General features: G+C 39.5%; 1 protein-coding gene across 1 annotated transcript; it reads left to right on the forward strand.

Annotated features, from left to right (window-relative positions):
- The first annotated feature begins 8,259 nt into the window (after nucleotides 1–8,259).
- Nucleotides 8,260–9,136, forward strand: LOC137809162 (uncharacterized). Its single transcript, XM_090297901.1, has 2 exons — nucleotides 8,260–8,985; nucleotides 9,101–9,136. The coding sequence occupies exons 1-2, from the start codon at nucleotides 8,260–8,262 to the stop codon at nucleotides 9,134–9,136; spliced, it is 762 nt and encodes a 253-aa protein (XP_090154027.1).
- Nucleotides 9,137–20,852: the final 11,716 nt, after the last annotated feature.

The following is a 20,852-nucleotide window of genomic DNA, read 5'->3' on the forward strand; positions in this document are numbered from 1 at the left end:
GCCCGTTTTGTCTTAATCGGCGACGACCTTTATCGCCGAGGTTATACCCAACCACTCCTTAAATGTTTGACACCAGACCAAGCTTCCTATGTCATCCAAGAGTTGCACGAAGGAATTTGCGGAACTCACTCCGGCGCACGGACAATGGCTGCCAAAGTATTCCGGGTCGGATACTACTGGCCGACCGTCCAGGGTGACTGCACCAATTTCGTCCAAAAATGTCTTAAATGCCAAGAGTTTGGCACTTTGTCCCATCAAAAGCCTGAGGAACTCCATTTTATGTTATCACCTTGGCCGTTCGTCCAATGGGGTATGGACATCATTGGTCCTTTCGCCCCCGGTAAAGGCCAGTGTAAATTCTTACTAGTCGGCATTGATTACTTCACCAAGTGGATCGAAGCCGAGCCCCTGACTGCAATCACCGCCCGCAATGTTCAAAATTTCGTATGGAAAAATATCGTTTGCCGCTTCGGGTTTCCACAAATCATCATCACCGATAACGGTCGGCAATTCACCGACCGAACGTTAGCTGAATTTTACGAGAAGCTCCACATCAAACACATCGCTAGTTCAGTCGAACATCCGCAAACAAACGGACAGGCAGAAGCTGCAAACAAAGTTATTTTGAACGAACTGAAGAAACGTCTCGGCCCAGCAAAGGGCAACTGGACTGAAGAACTCTTAGAAGTCTTATGGGCATATCGCTGTACTCCTCAGACGACTACACAAGAAACGCCGTACAGCCTAATGTATGGCACCGAAGCTATGATCCCCGTCGAGATTGGCGAACCCTCTCTCCGCCGGCAAACCCTTGATCTTGATCTAAACAAGGAAAGCCTCTCGGTCGGTCTCGATCTCATCAACGAACTCCGGGACAAGTGTAGAATTAGAGAAGAAGAATGCAAAATTCGGGCGGCCAGACGATACAACTCCAAAGTTAAACCAAGATTGTTCCACAAAGGCGACTTAGTATGACGAATGCGGAGCAGCGCACGGAAGGAAGGAGGCAAGTTCTCCAGCAATTGGGAAGGACCTTTCCGCATAGCAGATACGGCAGTCGGTGGAGCCTATTATTTAGAATATTTATCTGGGAAGGAAATACCGAGAACGTGGAATGCCACACATCTCAAATTTTATTACAGTTGAACTTTAATAATAAAAGTGCACTCTTTCCTCGCTCGGTCGGTTTTTCCCTAAGGAGGGTTTACGACCGGGAAGGTTTTAACGAGGCACTAAATTAAAATCCAAATCTCCTAGTCCTTTACTCAATTCATATCTCGTTCGGTTTCATAGGTATTTAACGAAATCAGAATTATATATGCCTCGTTCGGCATCAGAATTATTACTTTTAACAGAAATATATATGCCTCGTTCGGCATCAGAATTATTACTTTAACGTAATCGGAATTATTTATGCCTCGTTCGGCATCAGAATTAATCGGATTTATATATGCCTCGTTCGGCATCAGAATTATTACTTTTAACGTAGTCAGAATTATATATGCCTCATTCGGCATCAGAATTATTACTTTTAACGTAATCAGAATTATATATGCCTCGCTCGGCATCAGAATTATTACTTTTAACGTAGTCAGAATTATATATGCCTCGTTCGGCATCAGAATTATTACTTTAACGTAATCGGAATTATTTATGCCTCGTTCGGCATCAGAATTTATCGGATTTATATATGCCTCGTTCGGCATCAGACTTATTACTTTAACAATCGGAATTATTTATGCCACGTTCGGCATCAAAATTATTCAATTATCTATGCCACGCTCGGCGTCAAAATTAATTTATTTATGCCTCGTTCGGCATCCGACTCATTTATGCCGAGTTCAGCATCAGAATTAACTTACTATAACGAAATCGCAATTATGTATTACTCGTTCGGCTTCGCATTGTTACTAACAGAATCAACTACACCCCGTTCGACATCCAAAATAAAAATCTACAGCATACAACGAAGGTTGGTCGGCACAAGCTTTCCATCCACCACTAACTTCTCAATATCATACCGGTCGTCCTCCAGGGGCGTACCGTGCAGACAAGCCACTTGTTGGATGCCTAGCCGGAAGTATTCTTCGCTAATGCGAAGCATAAAGTCCTGACACTTAGCCACTTCCGTCTTTAATGCCTCCTCCCGGTCGGCTCCTTGTTTCAGTTGCGCCTCAAGGTTCTTTGTAAGTTCCTCTTGCGCTTTTAAGGCTGTCTGCTTCTCCTCCAATTGAACCTTCAACCCCTCTGCCTTCTCGGTCGACATCTTAGCAGCTTGAGTGGCCTCGGTCACATCCTTCTTTAACCGAGGAATGGTAACGGTCGTCACTATCTCTAGCTCTTCAACCACCGTCCGGCTTGCCGTGAGCGCCCTACTTTGCAACTCTAATGTTTCCACCATCAATTTAGTTGTTGGGATGGTGGCAAAAACCTCACTCTCTTCGGCAGTCAGCTCCGCCTGCAAGTGAGCTGCTATATCTAGGCCGACCGCCAACACCGTTGGCTTCGAAGCCGTACGGGATGACCCAGCTCGGCCCTCACGACTTCCCTTCGGAGGCCGAACCCTTTTCTTTGCAGCAGCCGAAGCACCCGCCGCAGTAACCGTTGTGGCCGGCACAGCTGCCGATGGCCCGGCCGTACCGATAGAAGCGTCCACACGACTCATGATTTCTGCAAAACACAGGAATTAAACACTATTAATGAAGTTATTCAGTAAAACCGAATTTACAATTACATACCAATAAAATCCGCCCAGGGGTCGGACGACGCATATAATGAAATTATCTCCCTCGCAGGTAACTTGTGAGGGAGTTGGTCAAATACCACCATGACGGCCTTATCCAAATCCGACAGAGCCATACGAAAACTCGCGTTAAGCACAGTCGGATCCTGGGTCCAATGGAATGGAAACTTAGTAATACCATCATTATAAAAGTACTCTAGGCCGTCCGGCTCTACGAATATCTTGAAATATCGTTCCTTGAAATTCTTGTAGGACGTGGTGAAGGCCGCAAACCGCACACTTCCCGGACGGCTGGTCAATGACACCCAACTTACAGGGTTGGACGAATGTGTGTTATAATAAAATAAAAACACTCCCGCTCTGGGCGTCAAGTCAAAAAGTTGACACACCATTCGGAAGGCCTGCATGCACGCCCACGCGTTCGGATGAAGTTGGGTTGGTGCTATGTTGAGAAACCGTAGCACATCCATTGTGAACTCATCGAACGACAACGTTACTTTCAAATCAACGAATAACGTACTATAAACATAAAAGAAATCTACCGGAGCATTCTCCCTTCCATGGCAGACACGGCCGGTGTACCCACATATTTCAGCAATGAGAATATCTGAAGGTAAACCCGACCGCACTACGGGGGCCCTAGCTATCACTTTGTCAAGGTCGTCCGGTTTCTTAAAAACAGTGGGTGTGTTCCTAACACTCATATCTACCCAGTCATAGCTCGGACCCACAGATCCACTCGTACTTTCGTCACTTCCGGAAGATGACTCCCCACTCTCACCCGACTCTCTACTCCCTACCCTATTTGAAGAAAGTTGCGACATAACTAACCTTTCGTTCACAAATTAACACCTCGGTCGGCAACTATGGTTCGTACGGCGCAATAACTCGCAATGTAGACGCTGCAATCAGAGCAACTCGGATGCCGAACTCAACGAAACGTGATCTCTTTGCAACTGGGAACGCTATTTATAGCATTTCCCTCTCACCCCCATCCGTTAGATTCCCTCTCATCCTACGACCCATATCAGCCGGAATTCGAAACGTCATTTAATCCACACCGCCGGATTCATCTCCGCCGTCTTCGACCAAAAGCAAATGTCCCATCATACCGTTACATTTAATGCCTGACACCTCGAAAGAACAACCATTACGACTCTTCGGCCTTTGTTCACCTCGAGCCTGGGGGGCAAGTGTACCGGCAGGCACCGGACGAACAGATGTACCGACCGGCCGACCGAACTCATAATAAATGTGAGGGCGCAACAAGACTAAGGTAGTTAAGATACTCCGAAAAATAAGGAATACGCGTGTGAAGAAGATATTTTCCCCCGGGTATTCCGGAACACGATTGGTAAAACCTATCCATAACCACCCTGAGCCCAAGAGGTAGAAAGCCCATTTAGCAATCCTATAAATACAGTGCTCAAGCCAGAGAAAGGTACGTTTTTATTCACTTACTAAACCTCACTTAGAATCTTATACTTACTTGAGCGTCGGAGTGCCTTCGCAGGTACCCTCCCCCGCCCGACCGAAGGAGACCCCAAGAAGGAGCGACCGACCGAAAGAGAAGAAGACCGACACATCAGCAACTACACTACATCAACCGACCGTGCCTGGGCCCCATCTCTCCACTCAGGTACAGAAACATTAGTTCAATGTTAACAACCTTGGAAGCAATCAAATAGATCATTGAGCACCAATATTCAAGAAGGCTTAGTTATTCCAAACATTGATTATATCCTGTTATTTATTTTTTCCTATTTGTTTGGTCAATTCTTTTTTTTTTTTATATATATACTTTACTTTCAAGGACAGGGTTTATGATGAAAAAAAAAACACTTCAATAGATTTTCTATTTGAAGAAGTTCGTGAACTTCTATAGAATTTAGAAGTTTTCTTTAAAGTCTAAGTTTAATCATTTGACTAAGTTTTGTGTCAACTTTTTAATAGTTAAGCATGAATTATTAAATTTTGAAAAATCTAATCTAAATCTAAATATTTAGATGATATTAAATCTAAATTCATATTTTTATAAAAGTAATTTGGATTTTTTATTAATCCAAATTCAAATATTTGCATTAATCCAAATCAAATCACGTAAAAGCATAATGAAATGAAATAAAACGAAACAAATAAAACAAAGTAAAAATGAAATTAAATCGTTATTTTGGTGTTTGTGTATGTTTTATTCCTTTCTGATATAAAATGTTAAAAAATATCTCATGCGGAGACTCTTTGTACTTACTATTTAAAACAAATCATCAAATTCGCATGTGAAATACACTAAAATTTATATCTTTAATGAAATAATTTCTTAATAAAATGGAACAAGATAACATACATTTATACAAGGGGAGGCATACCAATCACTTCCCAAACAATATTCAAACGAATCGAAGCACAAACACACTAACACCCATTTCCAATCTAGTTCGAGTTCAAGCAGAATAAGGGACACTTATGCACCGTTCGACAAACCAATAAATAAAGGGGTTCATTTGGTTGCGGATGTTTTGAACAATCAAACAAAACAAGGCAACGAACCGGTCACAATTAATTCATCATCTACAACGGAAAGAAGAATTTTCTGGGTGGGCGAGTCAAGCAAAAACAGCAAGCGGGAAGAACGCAAGAATGTAAGGTCAGCTCTATCTCATATTAGTAATTTTGTTTCTGATATGGCAATAAATAACTGCAATCGTTTGTTCTGGTTAAAACATGGTAGTCTAGAAACGATTCGGGTATGGGAATTGGGTAAATAGTTAGGGGCTACAGGTGGGGATATAGGAAATGTCATGGTTAGTTTGGAAGAGTTGGAAAAAAGGGATAGGAGTCTAAAACTCCAAAGGGAAGTGAGGGAGGTTACGGGTTACCAATGAGAATTCTTACGTTAAATGTGAGAGGGTTTGGGAGTCTTGTGAAGTGGAGGTATATTAAAGACTTGATCAGAAAGGAAGATGTTAAAATGTTGTGCTTGCAAGAAGTAAGATTGTCAAACTTTAGTTTAAATAATTGTTGTCAGTTATGGGGAGATAATGATATTGATTATTTTTATAGCAATCCAACTAACGGGTCAGGGGGTATTCTTACGATTTGGCATAAAAAGTTTTTCCAGTGTTCTAACCACATCATCAATAGATGGTTCATAATGTTCTCGGGGTTTTTCAAGGAGAAAAATATTCCTGTTGTCATTGTAAACGTGTACTCCTCTTGTAATCTGCACGTGAAAATGCAAATGTGGACAAATTTATTAGAGATTAGGCAAAGGGAACCGTGTAACTCTTGGTGCATTTTGGGGGATTTCAACTCCATAAGAAATGAAAGGGAACGTAGGGGGATAAATAGTCCCAATGGTAATGGCAACAAGAGAGAACTGCAAGGTTTTAATAATTTCATTGATAATATGGAGTTGGTGGATATACCTTGTATTGGAAGAAAATATACTTGGTACAGACCTAATGGTAAAGCAAAGAGCAGGCTTGGTAGATTTTTAGTTTCCTTTGAATGGTTACAACAATGGACAGGGAGTAAGCAATATGTTATAGATAGACAAATATCTGACCACTGCGCTTTAGTGCTAAAATCAAATGTGGTAGATTGGGGTCCAAAACCTTTTAGGTTTCTTGACATATGGCAGGAGGATAAGGAGTTTGAAAATTCCATCAAAAGTAAATGGGAAAGTTACGTGGTTCAGGGCAATGAAATTATTGTGTTAAAAGAGAAACTGAAGATGTTAAAGAATGATCTGAAAGGATGGAATAAAGATGTCATTGGGCATATTTATAAGATCAAACTCGATATCTTGAGGAATATACAAAAGTTAGATATGAGAGATGATGTAGATGGTTTGGACGAAAACAAGATCAGGGAAAGAAGAGAACTCTTGAGCCAACTACAGGACATAAATGAGAGGAACGAATCCTTATTACAACAAAAGTCAAGAGCATTATGGATTAAACAGGGGGATTCCAACTCAAAATTCTTCCATGCTTCCATCAAATGGAGGAGGTTGAGAAATGAGATAAAAGGAGCACATTGTAATCTCTCCGGTATCTGGGTGGAAGAACCAAATAAGGTAAAGGAGGTGGTTAAAGACTTTTATAAGAATAAGATGTCGGCCATCGAAGATATTGGAGTTAGGTTGGATAATGTGGAATTTAAGGAGATTTCTGAATCTGATAATAGACTCTTGACAGACCCGTTCGATGAAAAGGAAATAAAGGAAGCCATTTGGAATTGTGATAGTCATAAAAGTCCAGGCCCTAACGGAGTAACTTTTAGTTTCATTAAAAATAACTGATGTTTACTAGAAAAGGATGTGTTGGGAGCAGTAAAATTCTTTCACAGAGAGGGGAAGATTCTGAAGGGCTATAATGCTTCATTCTTAACGTTGATTCCAAAGTCTGAGAACCCTCAATCCCTTGAAGAATACAGACCTATATCTCTCGTCGGTTGTCTATACAAGATTTTGACAAAAGTGTTGTCTAATAGGATTAAAAAAGTGATTGAGAAGGTAATTGATGGTTCGCATACGGCTTTTTTGTCCAATAGAGAATTGTTAGATAGTGTCCTTGTTGTGAATGAGGTTGTGGATGATTTGAAAAGAAGGAAGAAAAGGGGGGGGTGATCGTGAAACTTGATTTTGAGAAGACATACGATTCGGTAAGTTGGGAGTTCTTATTTTACATGATGGGAAGACTAGGGTTTTGTGGGAAATGGGTTCAGTGGATTAGAGCTTGTCTTGAATCGGCTATTGTTTCGGTTTTGGTAAATGGGAGCCCGACAAAAGAATTCAAACCAACTAGAGGTCTTAGACAGGGGGATCCGATGGCACCGTTTTTGTTTCTAATTGTCGCACAAGGTTTATCAGGGCTCGTAAAACAAGCGACAATAAAAAACTTGCTATCGGGAATTAAAATAGGGGATAACAATGTGGAGGTGGATCTACTCCAATTTGCAGACGATACCCTTTTCTTATGCGAAACAAATGTGCAGAATATTAGGTGCATTAAGGCTATTTTAAGATGTTTTGAATTAAGCTTGGGCCTTAGGGTAAACTTTTTTAAGAGTAAGATAGGCACAATTGGAGTAGATAGTTATGAGGTGAAAATGTATTTAGAAATACTTCATTGCAACATAATGGAGATACCTTTCTCATACTTAGGTTTAACTATAGGTGGTAATCCATCTAGGTATTTTTTTTGGGAGCTTGTGGTATCGAAGATAAGGAAAAGACTGTCAGTATGGAAGGGGAGGAACTTGTCATTAGCAGGAAGAGTGTGCCTTATAAAATCTGTTATCAACGCTATACCACTATTTTACCTATCCTTTTTTAGAGCACCAATTGGAGTGTGTAAGGAGATTACTAAATTACAGAGAAAGTTCCTGTAGGGGTGGGGAACGGAAGGGAGGAAAATTGCTTGGACTAGTTGGGATAATATCTGTAAAGAGAAAGAGGAGGGAGGTCTTGGTATTAGGAGTATCGAGTTGTTCAATAAGGCACTCTTGGCAAAATGGCTATGGAGACTAGTTCCACTGAATATGGTCTTTGGAATGAGGTCTTAAAATCTAAGTATGGTTTGAGGTGGTTGTCAAACTCATATGTACCGAAACAAAACAGGTTTACATCTAGATGGTGGTTAGATTTATTCAAAGTTAGTTTTTCAGACCAAGGAGTTAATTGGTTTAATCAGAATATGGCTTGGGAAGTTGGATCAGGGGCAAAGGTTAAATTATGGGAAGATGAGTGGCTAACCATTGGGCAACTCAGAGTAAAATATGAAAGAATATACAATAACTCTGAGCCTAAAGACAAACCTATTGATAATTTTGGAAGTTGGAACGCAGATGGGTGGGAGTGGAAATTCAGTTGGAGAAGAGATTGGTTTGAATGGGAAAAGACTTTGGTAGAGGAGTTCCTGTCAATAATATCACAGGTGTCACTACAACCTGATAAAGAGGATTCAAGGACTTGGAACGATCCTCCATCTTATACCTTTTCGGTAAAATCTGCTTATAATAAGCTAGCTAACCAAGGGTTTGGGGGAGTATCAGTGTTTGGTTATCTTTGGAATTTAAAAGTTATGCCCTCAGCCATGTTTTACGTGTGGAGGGTCTTCTTGAATAGGATAGCGACAAAACAGAATCAGCACAAAAGGGGAGTGTCATTAGGTGATACTTTATGCGTTTTATGTGGAAGTGAAGAGGAGACCATTGCACACATCCTCCTCTCATGTAAGGTCTCAAGTAAAGTTCGAAACATGTGCTTTAGTTGGTTGGGAATCAGTTCAATGAACCATAATGAGTTGATTTATCATTTTGAACAATTCTCTTGTATGTGCTTTAACAAAGAAGGCAACAGGTTATGGAAAAGCCTTTGGGTCTCAATAGTATGGAGTATATGGAAGCATAGAAACAAGGTTATCTTTAACCAAGAAAAGATAGATGAAGAGGAGATTTTTACTATGACACAAGTACAATCTTGGGTATGGTTGAAACACAAAGAAAAAAAAGTTATCTTTTCCTTCTCTGATTGGATCTTATCACCATTAACCTGTGTTAATATGGTAACTAGGTAAGGGAATAAATGTTTTTTTCTCATATGTTGATGCATGTATATCACAGGAGCCATCTTAACCCTCTTTATATTCTGCATGATTGGTTGGGTGTTGTTATAAATAAGGCATAATTTTTTCAAGAGCAAGGTAATGGGTTAGTTTCTGCTTCTTTGAGTTAGTTTGAAAGGTGGAAAGGTTGAGCTATTGGTGCAGGTACAGCTGATGGGGAGCAGTGTGTTAATATTATAAAAGAAGAATGTAGCGTGAAAAGATGGTGGGTCGAAGAGGTTTTTTATTTGAAGATGGTGATGCTCAAAATCCTTATGGAGCTAGAGGAAACCAAGGCAATTCTTGGTGTCTCACGTTTGGTACCTTTGCTGCCAGTATTGGTGTTTTTCAAATAGGTGTTATGATAGGTATTGGTTATATTTGGAAAATTTGGATAATGTGTTCTGTTGTACAAAGCATGTCTTGCTGTAATGGAATTTGTAGGACCTTACAACTGCTTCAATGGTAAGAACTGAAAACCATATCCAAAACTTTCAATTTAAATGTCAGCATAGTTCAAAATATGGTATCTAGATAATGTTTCTACATTTTTCAATTTCATGCCTGTTGATTGGTTGCTGCAACAATTAGAAATTTAATTGATCAAGATCCAAGGGATTGATCTGTTTTGAATATCTAAGTTTTTGGTGAGGTGGGGAAGGTGTTTGTTTCTCTTTGGTGCATGAAAATTGGAAGGACATTAGCTAAATAACATCAGATATTACTATCATGTAGTGGTGAATGAAGAGTGAATGTTTTCTATCTTTACCAATTTTGCAAGTAGGGATGTTTGTAGCACATGGATATTTTAAATTAAATTGTCTAAGACCAACAGGATGAAACTGTTTTTCAATACCTATGTTACCGGGAAGGTGGGGAAGGTGTTTTCTTTTGGTGCAGGAAAAAGGGAGGACAACAGCTAATATCATCAGATATTATAGGATTATGGGAAGTGGAAGAGAGAAGATTGTTGATGGAAGGTGAGGCATAGGGAGAATTCTAGAGCTATGTCTCGTTCAAGCTGTTATCAATTCTAAATTGATGTATCCTGCGTGTGGTGTCCTGCTAAAGGAGCTAGATAATTGGGATGGCATTAGATGTTAGATGTTAGATGTTAGATTTTTGGAAACCAAATCTGGTTTGTGTAGCAGGCGAAGAGCCATTTTATGATGCATTGTAATGTCAGGATGTAGTAGTGGCTTTTGGGGTGTGCTTTTTATGTTGTTGTATGGTTTTAAGGTTGTGGGGTTACATAGATTATGTTAGTTTTGCTGTCAGGTTTTTTATAAGTTGCTGTAAGAGGGTAAGCTTTCTTTTGTTTGTTTTTTTCTTTCTTTTCTTAGCCCATTTTTAGTGGGTTTGTATAAGGGTTGGGACACCCCTAAAGTGTTCCTTTAATTTTTTAATTCTTTGCTAAAAAAAAATATAAATATTAAAAAAGGGTTAAATTATAATTTTGATATTTTATATTTTCAAGTGATTTCATTCCTTCATAATATAAAAAACTAATGAATTTTATCCTACTTTTAATTTCACATACATGCTATTATTTTATTTTGATTTAATTGAATTTTGGATCCAACATATATCTTCAAGATATAACAATAAAAAATTAATTAATTAAATATGAACAAATGTGTGTATATATTATTGAAAATTTGTCGTAGGGTTTAGTTATCATGGTTGTAAGTCGCAGGATTGTTTTGTAGCGAACTTCAATTAACTGTGATATTAAAATTCAAAGCCACTATGAGCGGAGCACGCTACGAAAGGAAGGGCGATCGGGGGTTTGGTAGGGATGGAGTTTTGCCTCAAGGAGATAACCATTCCTCTTTTTTCTTCTCCAACTTCCCTCACGGGTATGGAGAAATGGATATGGCTAAGCTCTTCCAAAAATGGGCTAGGGTGAAGGAGGTTTTTATCTCCCGGAGGCTTAATAAATGGGGAAGGAGATTTGGGTTCGTAAAACTCCTGGACGTAAAAAATGAGGCACGGCTGGAACGTGAACTTGACCAGATCTACATCGGCAACAGAAAGCTACACGTGAATATACCGAGGTTTCGGAGGTACCAGTCTGAACCAAGGAAGGTGGAGCACAAAACGCAGAGGACGCAACGTTTGGGTAGCCAAAAAGAAGCAAGGGCACGACTACCACTGGATGTAGGGTCTAAAGGTGAGCAGAGTAGCAAAGGGATATGGGTTGAAAGGAATAGGAATAGGACTTTTGCTGATGTTGTTAAAGGACCATCTCAGAAGTTGTGGAAGGGCCCTTCTGTGAAGACACAATATCATACGCCTCAGTGGATGAGTAGGAGTTTTGTAGGGAAACTTGGTGAAGGTATGGATTTCGAGAAGCTGGAAGAGGAACTTGTGAAAGGGGGTATGGCAACAGTGAGGGCGAGATGGTTGGGCGATAATTTGGTCATGCTCACTCCAAGAGAAGGGGAGGCTATGGAGGACTTATTGAAGATGAATAGAGGGTGGTTCGATAGTCTTTTCTCCAGTATAAGCCCATGGGCGTCCAACTGTGGTGCCAGCCATAGAAGTGTTTGGGTGAGGTGTTATGCGCTGCCTCTACCTGCGTGGAACAGGGATTGCTTCTCCAAAGTGATAGGAGAACTGTCTAGGGCGGCTACAGTGGAAGCTATTGATGAAGCAACCCTCAATTGGGAGGTTTTGGAATATGCAAGACTGAGAGTGCGGGTCCCGACCGCTGGAAGTGTTAGAATGGCGAGAAGGATGCAGATTAATGTCCAAATGTGTAATATTTTAATCGAGGAGGAACCCCATGGGTGTTCAGGTCAGGGGTACAATGAAAATTTGTCATGGGACATCTCATCCGATAGTGTTTCATCCTCAGAAACGTATGTTGAAGAATCTGCACTGTCTGTGAGGAGCGGTGAGGAGAAGGTTTGGTTCAAGCGTGATGTAGTTCGACGACCAGAAGGGGAGAACGAAGGTGGTGAAGAGGTAGAAGAAGGTGTAAAGTCTTTGCCAAGGTCAACCTTTCCTTTTTTGGGTTCTGCATTGAAAAGTAATGATAGTAGTGGGAAAGGTAGGGGTAATATCACGAAAGGTGTCAGTCTGGAAAATGATCCTGTCAAGTCCCTTTACCATGTCTACGAAGACGCGTGTCCCAATAACTCTATTCTGTCTGAGGCGGCTAAAGTAGTGATAGATGTTGAGTGCGTTAGTAACCAAAATTTGGCTCCAAAGGAAGTGGGTCGGGGGTGCATCTCTGAGGCCCGTTCTCACGAGTGTGAACCCAATGTTTTAACCCAGAAGGAAAGGAGCAGTGCGGGGCCTAGTCGCCTAAGTAAGGGAGAGGTTTTTGGGCCAAGAGGTACAGGAAGTAATGTGGTGGTCAGGAGAGATAACGAGCTCAGTGAAGGATCGAAGGGGAGGACTAGGCACAACAAGGTAGTCTCCCCAGTAAACAGGTCAGATGGAACCCAAACCTTGGGTAGTGGATTGTTACCTAAGCAGCTAATGCACAAAGGTCAACCTTCTCGTCTCACGGGACAGGTGGGTAGCGTTGACGATGAATGTCTAGGAGTTATGTCCCCATTGTTAGTAGGCGTGGAAGAAGCAATGGAGAAAAGTAGGTCGAATTCTCCACCGCGACGGCGTAAGAAGAAAGGAATTGCGGAATTGAGTGACTCTTGTCCGTTTCCGAGGAGGTCGTTAAGATTAAGCGCGAAACAAAGCAAAGCGGTGTCGTTGGTGCATGATGGTGCAAGTTTGTCTTCTATCTCAATCTCTGATAGGGATATAAGAACCTGTAATCTCCGTTTGCGTGAACCCAATAACACGGACGAACCGGTTAGCTTGTGGGCAGTTGGGAAGCAAGCTGGGATACTCTGTCGGGGGGAAGAGGAAGAGGTGGTCTTGGAATATGGGCGGATGGAAGTAAGAGATTCAGAGGTGTTATTGTGCTTTAAGGAGGGAGATAAGAATGTTTCCTTATGATAGTAGTAAATCTGAATATTAGAGGTATGGGGGGGGTGTATCAAATCAAGATATGTGAATAACATTATAGCATACGAAGGGGAAGAATTTGTGTGCTTGCAGGAGACTAAGTTAAAGGTTCTTACGGAGGCAAAATGTTTCTCTGTGTGGGGAAACAACAGAGTTGGGTGGTTACATAATGAAGGTGTCAATGGGTGTGGTAGCTTACTCTCTATGTGGAATCTAGACTCGTTTAGTTACGCGAGCCATGTGATGGGGAAAGGTTTCATTGCTGTTTTCAGAGACCATCTTAAGTCCAACCTCAGATGTGTAGTGGTGAATGTCTATGCCGCCTGCAATATGAATGATAAGAGGCTCCTATGGGGGGAGTTGTCAAATGTTAAAGTGGCATCACAAGATCATGTCTGGTGCTTTTGTGGAGACTTTAATGTTGTTAGAAGACGAAGTGAAAGGAAAGGGATAAGGGTGGGAGATGAGCACGCTAGTGAGATAGTAGGTTTTAACAGTTTCATTGATGCCAACTTGCTTGTTGAATTGCCTATTGTAGGGAAGAGATATACGTGGTTCTAGTCTAATGGGTCGGCAAAGAGCAGAATCGATAGAGTGCTAGTTTCTGAGGAATGGCTGGTAAGATGGCCCATGAGTAAACAGTATGTGCAGCGTAGGGAAGTGTCGGACCATTGTGCAATAGTGTTGAAGTCAGTGGACAAGGACTGGGGGCCTAAACCTTTCCGAACCATTGACGCTTGGCTCTCGGAAAAAGGTTTTTGGGAGATGGTAAAGGACAAATGGTTATCTTATCCTATGAAGGGGAACGCCCTTGTGAATATCAAGGAGAAGTTGAAGAGCTTGAAGGGGGATCTGAAGATATGGAATAGGGATGTGTTCGGCAATATTCACACTCAGAAGAAGGCGATTCTGCAGGAAATTGAGGAGTTGGATTGCAAAGACTGTGTGGATGATCTTAGGGATACTGATAGATTGAAGAGGTCGGAATTGGTGAGTCGGTTGCTGGAAACTGACAAAAAGTTAGAGTCTCTTACCTGTCAAAAAGCTAGAGCAAGCTAGTTCAAGAATGGGGACTCCAGTACAAAATTCTATCATTCGTCCTTGAGATGGAGAAGACTTAGAAATGAAGTAAAGGGGGTCGAGGTGGGGGGTTAGTGGTGTGAGGAACCTAGTACTGTGCGCCTTGAAGCGAAGAAACTCTTCGATAGTAGATTCAAAGCCACAAAAGATTTTGGTGTTAGACTTGATGAGGTAGAGTTTAAGCAACTAACAAAACAAGAGGATAATTTGAGGTTGACCAAGGCTTTCTCCGAGGAAGAAATAAGAGATGCAGTGTGGCTCTGTGATGGGTCGAAGTGCCCTAGACCTGATGGGTTTAACCTGAATTTCATTAAGGAGAGCTGGGAGATCATTAAAGATGAGGTTGTGGAAGCGATGGCCTTTTTTCATGAATCTGGATGCATTCCAAAAGGGTGCAATGCTTCTTTTGTTGCACTCGTCCCAAAAGTAAGGGATCCAACTTATCTAGAGCAATACAGGCCTATTTCCTTAGTGGGGGTGATGTATAAAGTAATCTCTAAGGTGTTGGCTGAAAGGATCAAGAAAGTGTTAGCTGCAATTATTGACGAGTGCCAATCAGCTTTCCTCAAGGACAGAGTGATTCTAGACAGTGTGTTAATGGCCAATGAGGTGATAAAGGAGCTTAGGAGACGTAGGACAAGCGGGTTGTGCTTTAAGGTGGACTTTGAAAAAGCTTATGACTCTGTTAGATGGGAGTTCCTTTATGATATGCTTCATAGGTTGGGATTCCATTGGAAGTGGATTGTGTGGGTTAAAGGATGTCTCACAAGTGCATCTGTGTCTGTGTTGGTTAATGGGAGTCCAACGGAGGAATTCTACCCGACAAGGGGGTTAAGGCAGGGTGACCCCCTTGCCCCCTTCCTCTTTATAGTGGTTGTCGAAGGGCTTGCCGGGCTAGTTAGGCAAGCTGTGAAAGCCAATCTATACTCTGGGCTAAGCATTGGTAGAAAAGAGGTTGAGTTGTGTATGCTCCAGTTTGCCGATGACACTTTGTTCTTATGCCAGGATGTCTACACCAATGTGTTTACTTTGAAGGCTATTCTTAAGGGGTTTGAGCTTGCTTCAGGTCTGAAGATTAATTTCCATAAGTCTAAGCTTGTGGGGATTAATGTCTGTACAAGCAATATGGATTGTTATACGAAGACCCTTAATTGCTCTCAGATGGAGGTTCCTTTTATCCATCTGGGCATAGAAGTGGGAGGTAACCCGAGGAAGGTAAAATTCTGGGAGCCTGTTCTGAGCAAGCTAAAGTCCAAGCTTAGTGTGTGGAAATGGCGGTTTCTTTCTATGGCAGGGAGACTGTGTCTTATTAAATCTGTTTTGGCGGCTGTTCCGTTGTACTACCTCTCCCTGTTCAAAGCTCCGGAGGCGGTTTACAAGAGCATAACTAGGATCCAACGGAGATTCTTGTGGGGGTGGAGTAAGGAGAAGAGGCCAATTTATTGGAGCAACTGGAAAGACATATGTAAATCGAAAGGGGAAGGTGGGTTGGGCATCAGAGACATCAAAATGTTCAATTATGCGTTACTGGCAAAGTGGAGGTGGAGGAGTTTCTATGTTGATAAAGGTAGATGGAAGGATGTGTTGGAGTCAAAGTATGGTCTGGATCCTTATACCGGTCATACACCCATGAAATATCAGTCCTGGTGGTGGAGAGACTTGATGAAGGTTTGCAAGGAGGGAGGAGGTGTAGGGTGGTTTCAAGAACAAGTTGGTTGGAAAATAGGGAGTGGTGAGAAAGTTAGATTTTGGGAGGATGTGTGGGTTGGTTGTTCTAACCTAAAAACCTTGTTCCCAAGGTTATTTTCGTTGTCATTGATTCAGGGACAGAAGGTGGAAGAGGTAGGAGTATGGGATGATATAGAGTGGAGGTGGACCTTATCTTGGAGGAGAAGCAGATTTGAATGGGAATCTCTGTTGGTCAATGAGCTGGTTAGTCACATTTCTAGGGCCAATGTTAGGAAGGATGTGGAGGATACCCTGGTATGGAAAAGCGATGAATCCGGTGTTTTCTCGGTAAGCTCAGCGTATGAGTGCCTAGCTAAGTCGGAGAGGGGTCCTCAACAGGAGGTGTTTAACCAACTCTGGAAGGTGAAGACGTTCCCCAATGTGATGCTTACAGCATGGAGGGTGCTTTTGGGCAGAATTCCAACTAGTCTCAGCTTGAGTAGGAGAGGGGTTGTGCTGACCTCTACTATGTGTGCGCTGTGTAAGTCTGAGGAGGAGTCATGCCAACACCTTTTTCTGGAATGTAAACATGCATGGCGGGTATGGACCTTGTGCTTTAAGTGGATTGGTATCTTGTTTGTCCAACATAATGACATTGTGACTCATTTTGTGAGCTGCTATATGGTGAATGGTAGCCGTAAACAAAACTTTGTTTGGAAAGGGGTGTGGACGTCTATCTTTCGGTGTTTGTGGGAGCATAGAAATGCAGTGGTTTTCAATGATGGTGTAGTGGATGAGGTGGAGGTGTTACATAAGGCCCAACTCAAATCATGGTTGTGGTTAAAACATAAGAGTCATAATTTTTCCTACTCCTTTTCTGACTGGATGTTGAACCCCTGGATCTGTATTAGTAGCTTTAAATAGTAGAGCATAGTTGAAGCTTGGTTCTGTGTGCGTGCCTTTAAGATACTACAAGAAAGGATAGCAGGCAGAGGGCGTTACTGGGTTCTGGTTTTTGGTCTGTTGTGCAGTGCTGGATGTAAATGGAATGGCAGTGCTTGGTTGGAAGTAGAGGTTGACGGGGTTGATGATTTCCAGTGTGGTGAATTTCCTGGTGCAGTCGCTGATGGCTATTCCTTGTCTTTGCTGCCTCTGCATACTATGTGTGTACGTGTGCCATGGGGAGCAGCTGTGTGCCTAGAGGTTGGGTGTATGCGGAAGTGAGAAAAGTGAGGAGGTCCCTGGGAGTAGAGAGTGAAGAAAGGTGTGGGTCCTATGGGTTCTAGATGTTAGGTTAATACATGGATGGATTTTCTGGCGCATGGAATCCTTGTACCTATTCTCCCTCTATCTTGGTGCATTCCCAAAATGTTGGTTTATGGGGTTCTTTTATGTAGGTTTATGCTCCAGTATTACTGTACTTTATAGTTGGAAGTAATTTTGCTTTATGTGTATTTTTGGGTGTTGTAAGGTAGACCCTGTATTTCGCTTTCTTTGTAATAGCTATCACAATCCTTTTTTTTCTGGTTGTTATGTTTTATGTATAAGTTGTGGTAGTTGGTATAAGGGTTGAGACACCTCTAAAGTGTCCCGTTTTAATTTATTTTATTTATTGCTGATAAAAAAGAAAAATTGAAAATTTGTCGTGATGAATTAAAGGGTACATTGTGATTTAGCCTAAAAATAAAACAAACTAAAAATGAAAGGGAAGTGAAAATACAATGAACATAAACAATTCAGATAATGGTTTGGAAAAATGAAACTCGCAACCAATAATGTAACTAGTGCGTTAGAGACTAACGCCTATGGTATTTATCGTTGTGCGCATCTTAAAAATTTTATGATTGGAAATTCAATTATTTTATTTTAAAAAATGGTATAAACAAAATGAAAATATATCTAAAAACAATATAAAATATGCATTAAAATAAATATTACATTTTAATAAATGAATTTTTAATGAGTCAAAACAATATTAAAATGGAAAAGTTTGTCTCAACTATATTTTTTTCCACCTTAATAATAGTAGTGAATTTCACATTTAAGGCGATATAGTAAAAACTAAATGTAACTTTTGGTGAATTAAATCGGCATAAATTTATTTATGTGAAGCTTTCTTATTTTTTTCATGTATATCTATAATCTTCTATCTTTTATAGAACATGCATTAAACATCTTGTTTCCCTAAAAAATAAAACGCTAGTATTGTTCTTACATTTTTAATCAATTTATCCAAAGAAATATAATTGGATAAACTGTTAAAGAACAATCCATTTGAATGTTATTAAACTTGGTTTGGTTGTTGCAAGATGACAAATTCTCTCTACACTTATATATTTTCTCTTTACACCTTAATAATTTTTTTAAAAAATTCTAATCCTATTTTTTGAGCATATGTTAGAATATTCTGTTATATATATATATGATTGTAAAGTCTGTAACACCTTCTTACTATAATATGTATGTTAGATTGTACAATCCAAAAGATAATTTTGAATAAAAAATATCTTTCAAATTGTACAATCCATAATATATTTTAAAATTATATTTTAGATTGTATAATTCAAAATGTGTTTTTGATTCAGAAATACCTTTTGGACAATACAATTTGAAATACATATTATAATAAAGAGGTGTTACTTGTAGAATTCGAAAGATATTTTTAGATTTGTAAATATTTTATAGATTATAGAATTTGAGAGGTGCAAATAATAATAAAATAATAGTAGAATCCATAAGTATTTTTTAAGGATAAAATAGTCCTTTTACCTGATGTATGAGATGCAATAATTAATCTTAACTATTTGATTGCCTAAAATTGTCAAAACCCACTACGATGTGATCAAACTATTTTTTTGAGTAGATTTAGCTAATGTAACTCTCACTGGATCAATTTTTGTATTCAATGTTAGTGGTATCTATTGCGGTATACATAAGGCTTAAGGCGTCTTCAACTTGTTACACATAGTTTAAGTTCCCATGATTCAAAGCATTGCACTATTGTAACTATGCTTACTAATTGCTCTTGTTCTATTTTAATTAGGATAAAAAAGTACTTAGGATTAAACTTGAGTCGAAATAGTTAGTAACAAAATTCTTTGCCAATAAGCTAATAAAAGATTTACGAGTATAAAACTTTACACAGATTTAAATAACTTTAGTTAATAACTCATTTTGTTAAATCACCAAAAATTCTCGATAATTTGATAATAAGTTTAGTTTTAATAACAACAATCTATAAGAGCCTATGATATTTCTTTTAAGTACAAACAATTCGACCGTTTATTTGGTTTATTATATTTATAATATTTAATGTTTCTTTTTTTCAATATAGTTAACTTAATTGAATTTTAAATTTATGATAATAGATGTTTAATGGTTTTATTATGATATGTTTAGTAGTCACACATTGTTCAGTAGTCGAAGTCAAATATAATTTGAATATATATTTATTTCTTAACTTTTCAAGACGTCTTTTAAGGACAAAACTGTGATGAAACTATGAGTTCTAAAGTGAAATACCTCAGATGCAGTGATTAACCATTATAATCCTATCTCAAAAGACGTGAGGTCAGAACATTGACACCGTCTATAGAAATGAAAAAGTGCTTACAAAGATGAACTCTCGTTTCCCTTAGCCTTCGAATGGGGAATAGTCCCACATTTCTTAGGACAAGTCCAAGAGTAATTTAAATCATCTTCCTTCCTTAATCCCTTTAAGGCACCTTGTAAGGAAAAAACCATGATTGAACTCAAAGTTCCAAAACGAACAATATCTCAAATGTAGTGATTGATCCTAAATATGTTATTTCAATAGACTTAAGGATTTTTTTCATCTTTTAGAGGTCTTGTTAACATTCATTTTAGTTGTCAACAAATTTTATTTTTGGAGGATTTACATACTACCAATTTTTTTCTTTATGCTTCATCACATTATCATAAAAACATTTGTAGCTCAAGTTTTGAAGACTTAAATTTTACTTCTTTATGGTTAGTTGTCATTGAAACATGTTTTTAGAAAAAAATTGCTTCAACAATGATTACTTGTGAAACTATCAAAGAGATACATGGAACACCATAAAAATGAGTCATAATGGGACTAACCATGTTAAGGATTCCAAGATCAACATCTTGACTAATAAATATATGTTATTCAAGATAAAAGAGCATAAATACATTAAAGAAATGTTGGTCCAGTTATCTTAACTTCAACAGCAAATGACAGCTAATCATAGGGCTAACTCTGCTATATTTGAGAGCTTTTACAAATTCAATATACATCAACATCAACATCATTTTTAACCTTTTCATTCCAAGTCTCCTACCCAATTTTAACAGCTTGTGGCATGGTCTAAGGACATTCCTTTCTTCTCAAGTGGGCCAGTGCAACTAATTTGGAGAAGCATCACTTGCTGAAGGTGCAACAGCTACAACATCAAAAGCAGGTCAAACTAAAACTCAACATACAAAAACTAGTCAAGTTGATGAAAAAGTTGAAATCTCTCCACTTGAACAACAAAATAAGGAGATTGATTCCTTTGAAACTAAAAGATAAGAATTCTTTGACAAAGTGATCCGGTTCAAAAATCAGAGGAGGATTCACATGAGGAGGAAGAAGAAGATTGAAACAAAGAGTTTTCCCTTTAATTTTTGTCATTAAATTCCATTTTAATCTATTAAATGTTAGCTATTAAGTTACTACATATTAATTTTGGTGGAAAGTGAACTATTTTGAACATAACAGGAGTGATATTTTATGAATATACAATGACAAA

Source organism: Phaseolus vulgaris, chromosome 2, assembly GCF_051622355.1.
Source record: "Phaseolus vulgaris cultivar YP4 chromosome 2, ASM5162235v1, whole genome shotgun sequence".
Lineage (NCBI taxonomy): Eukaryota > Viridiplantae > Streptophyta > Magnoliopsida > Fabales > Fabaceae > Phaseolus > Phaseolus vulgaris.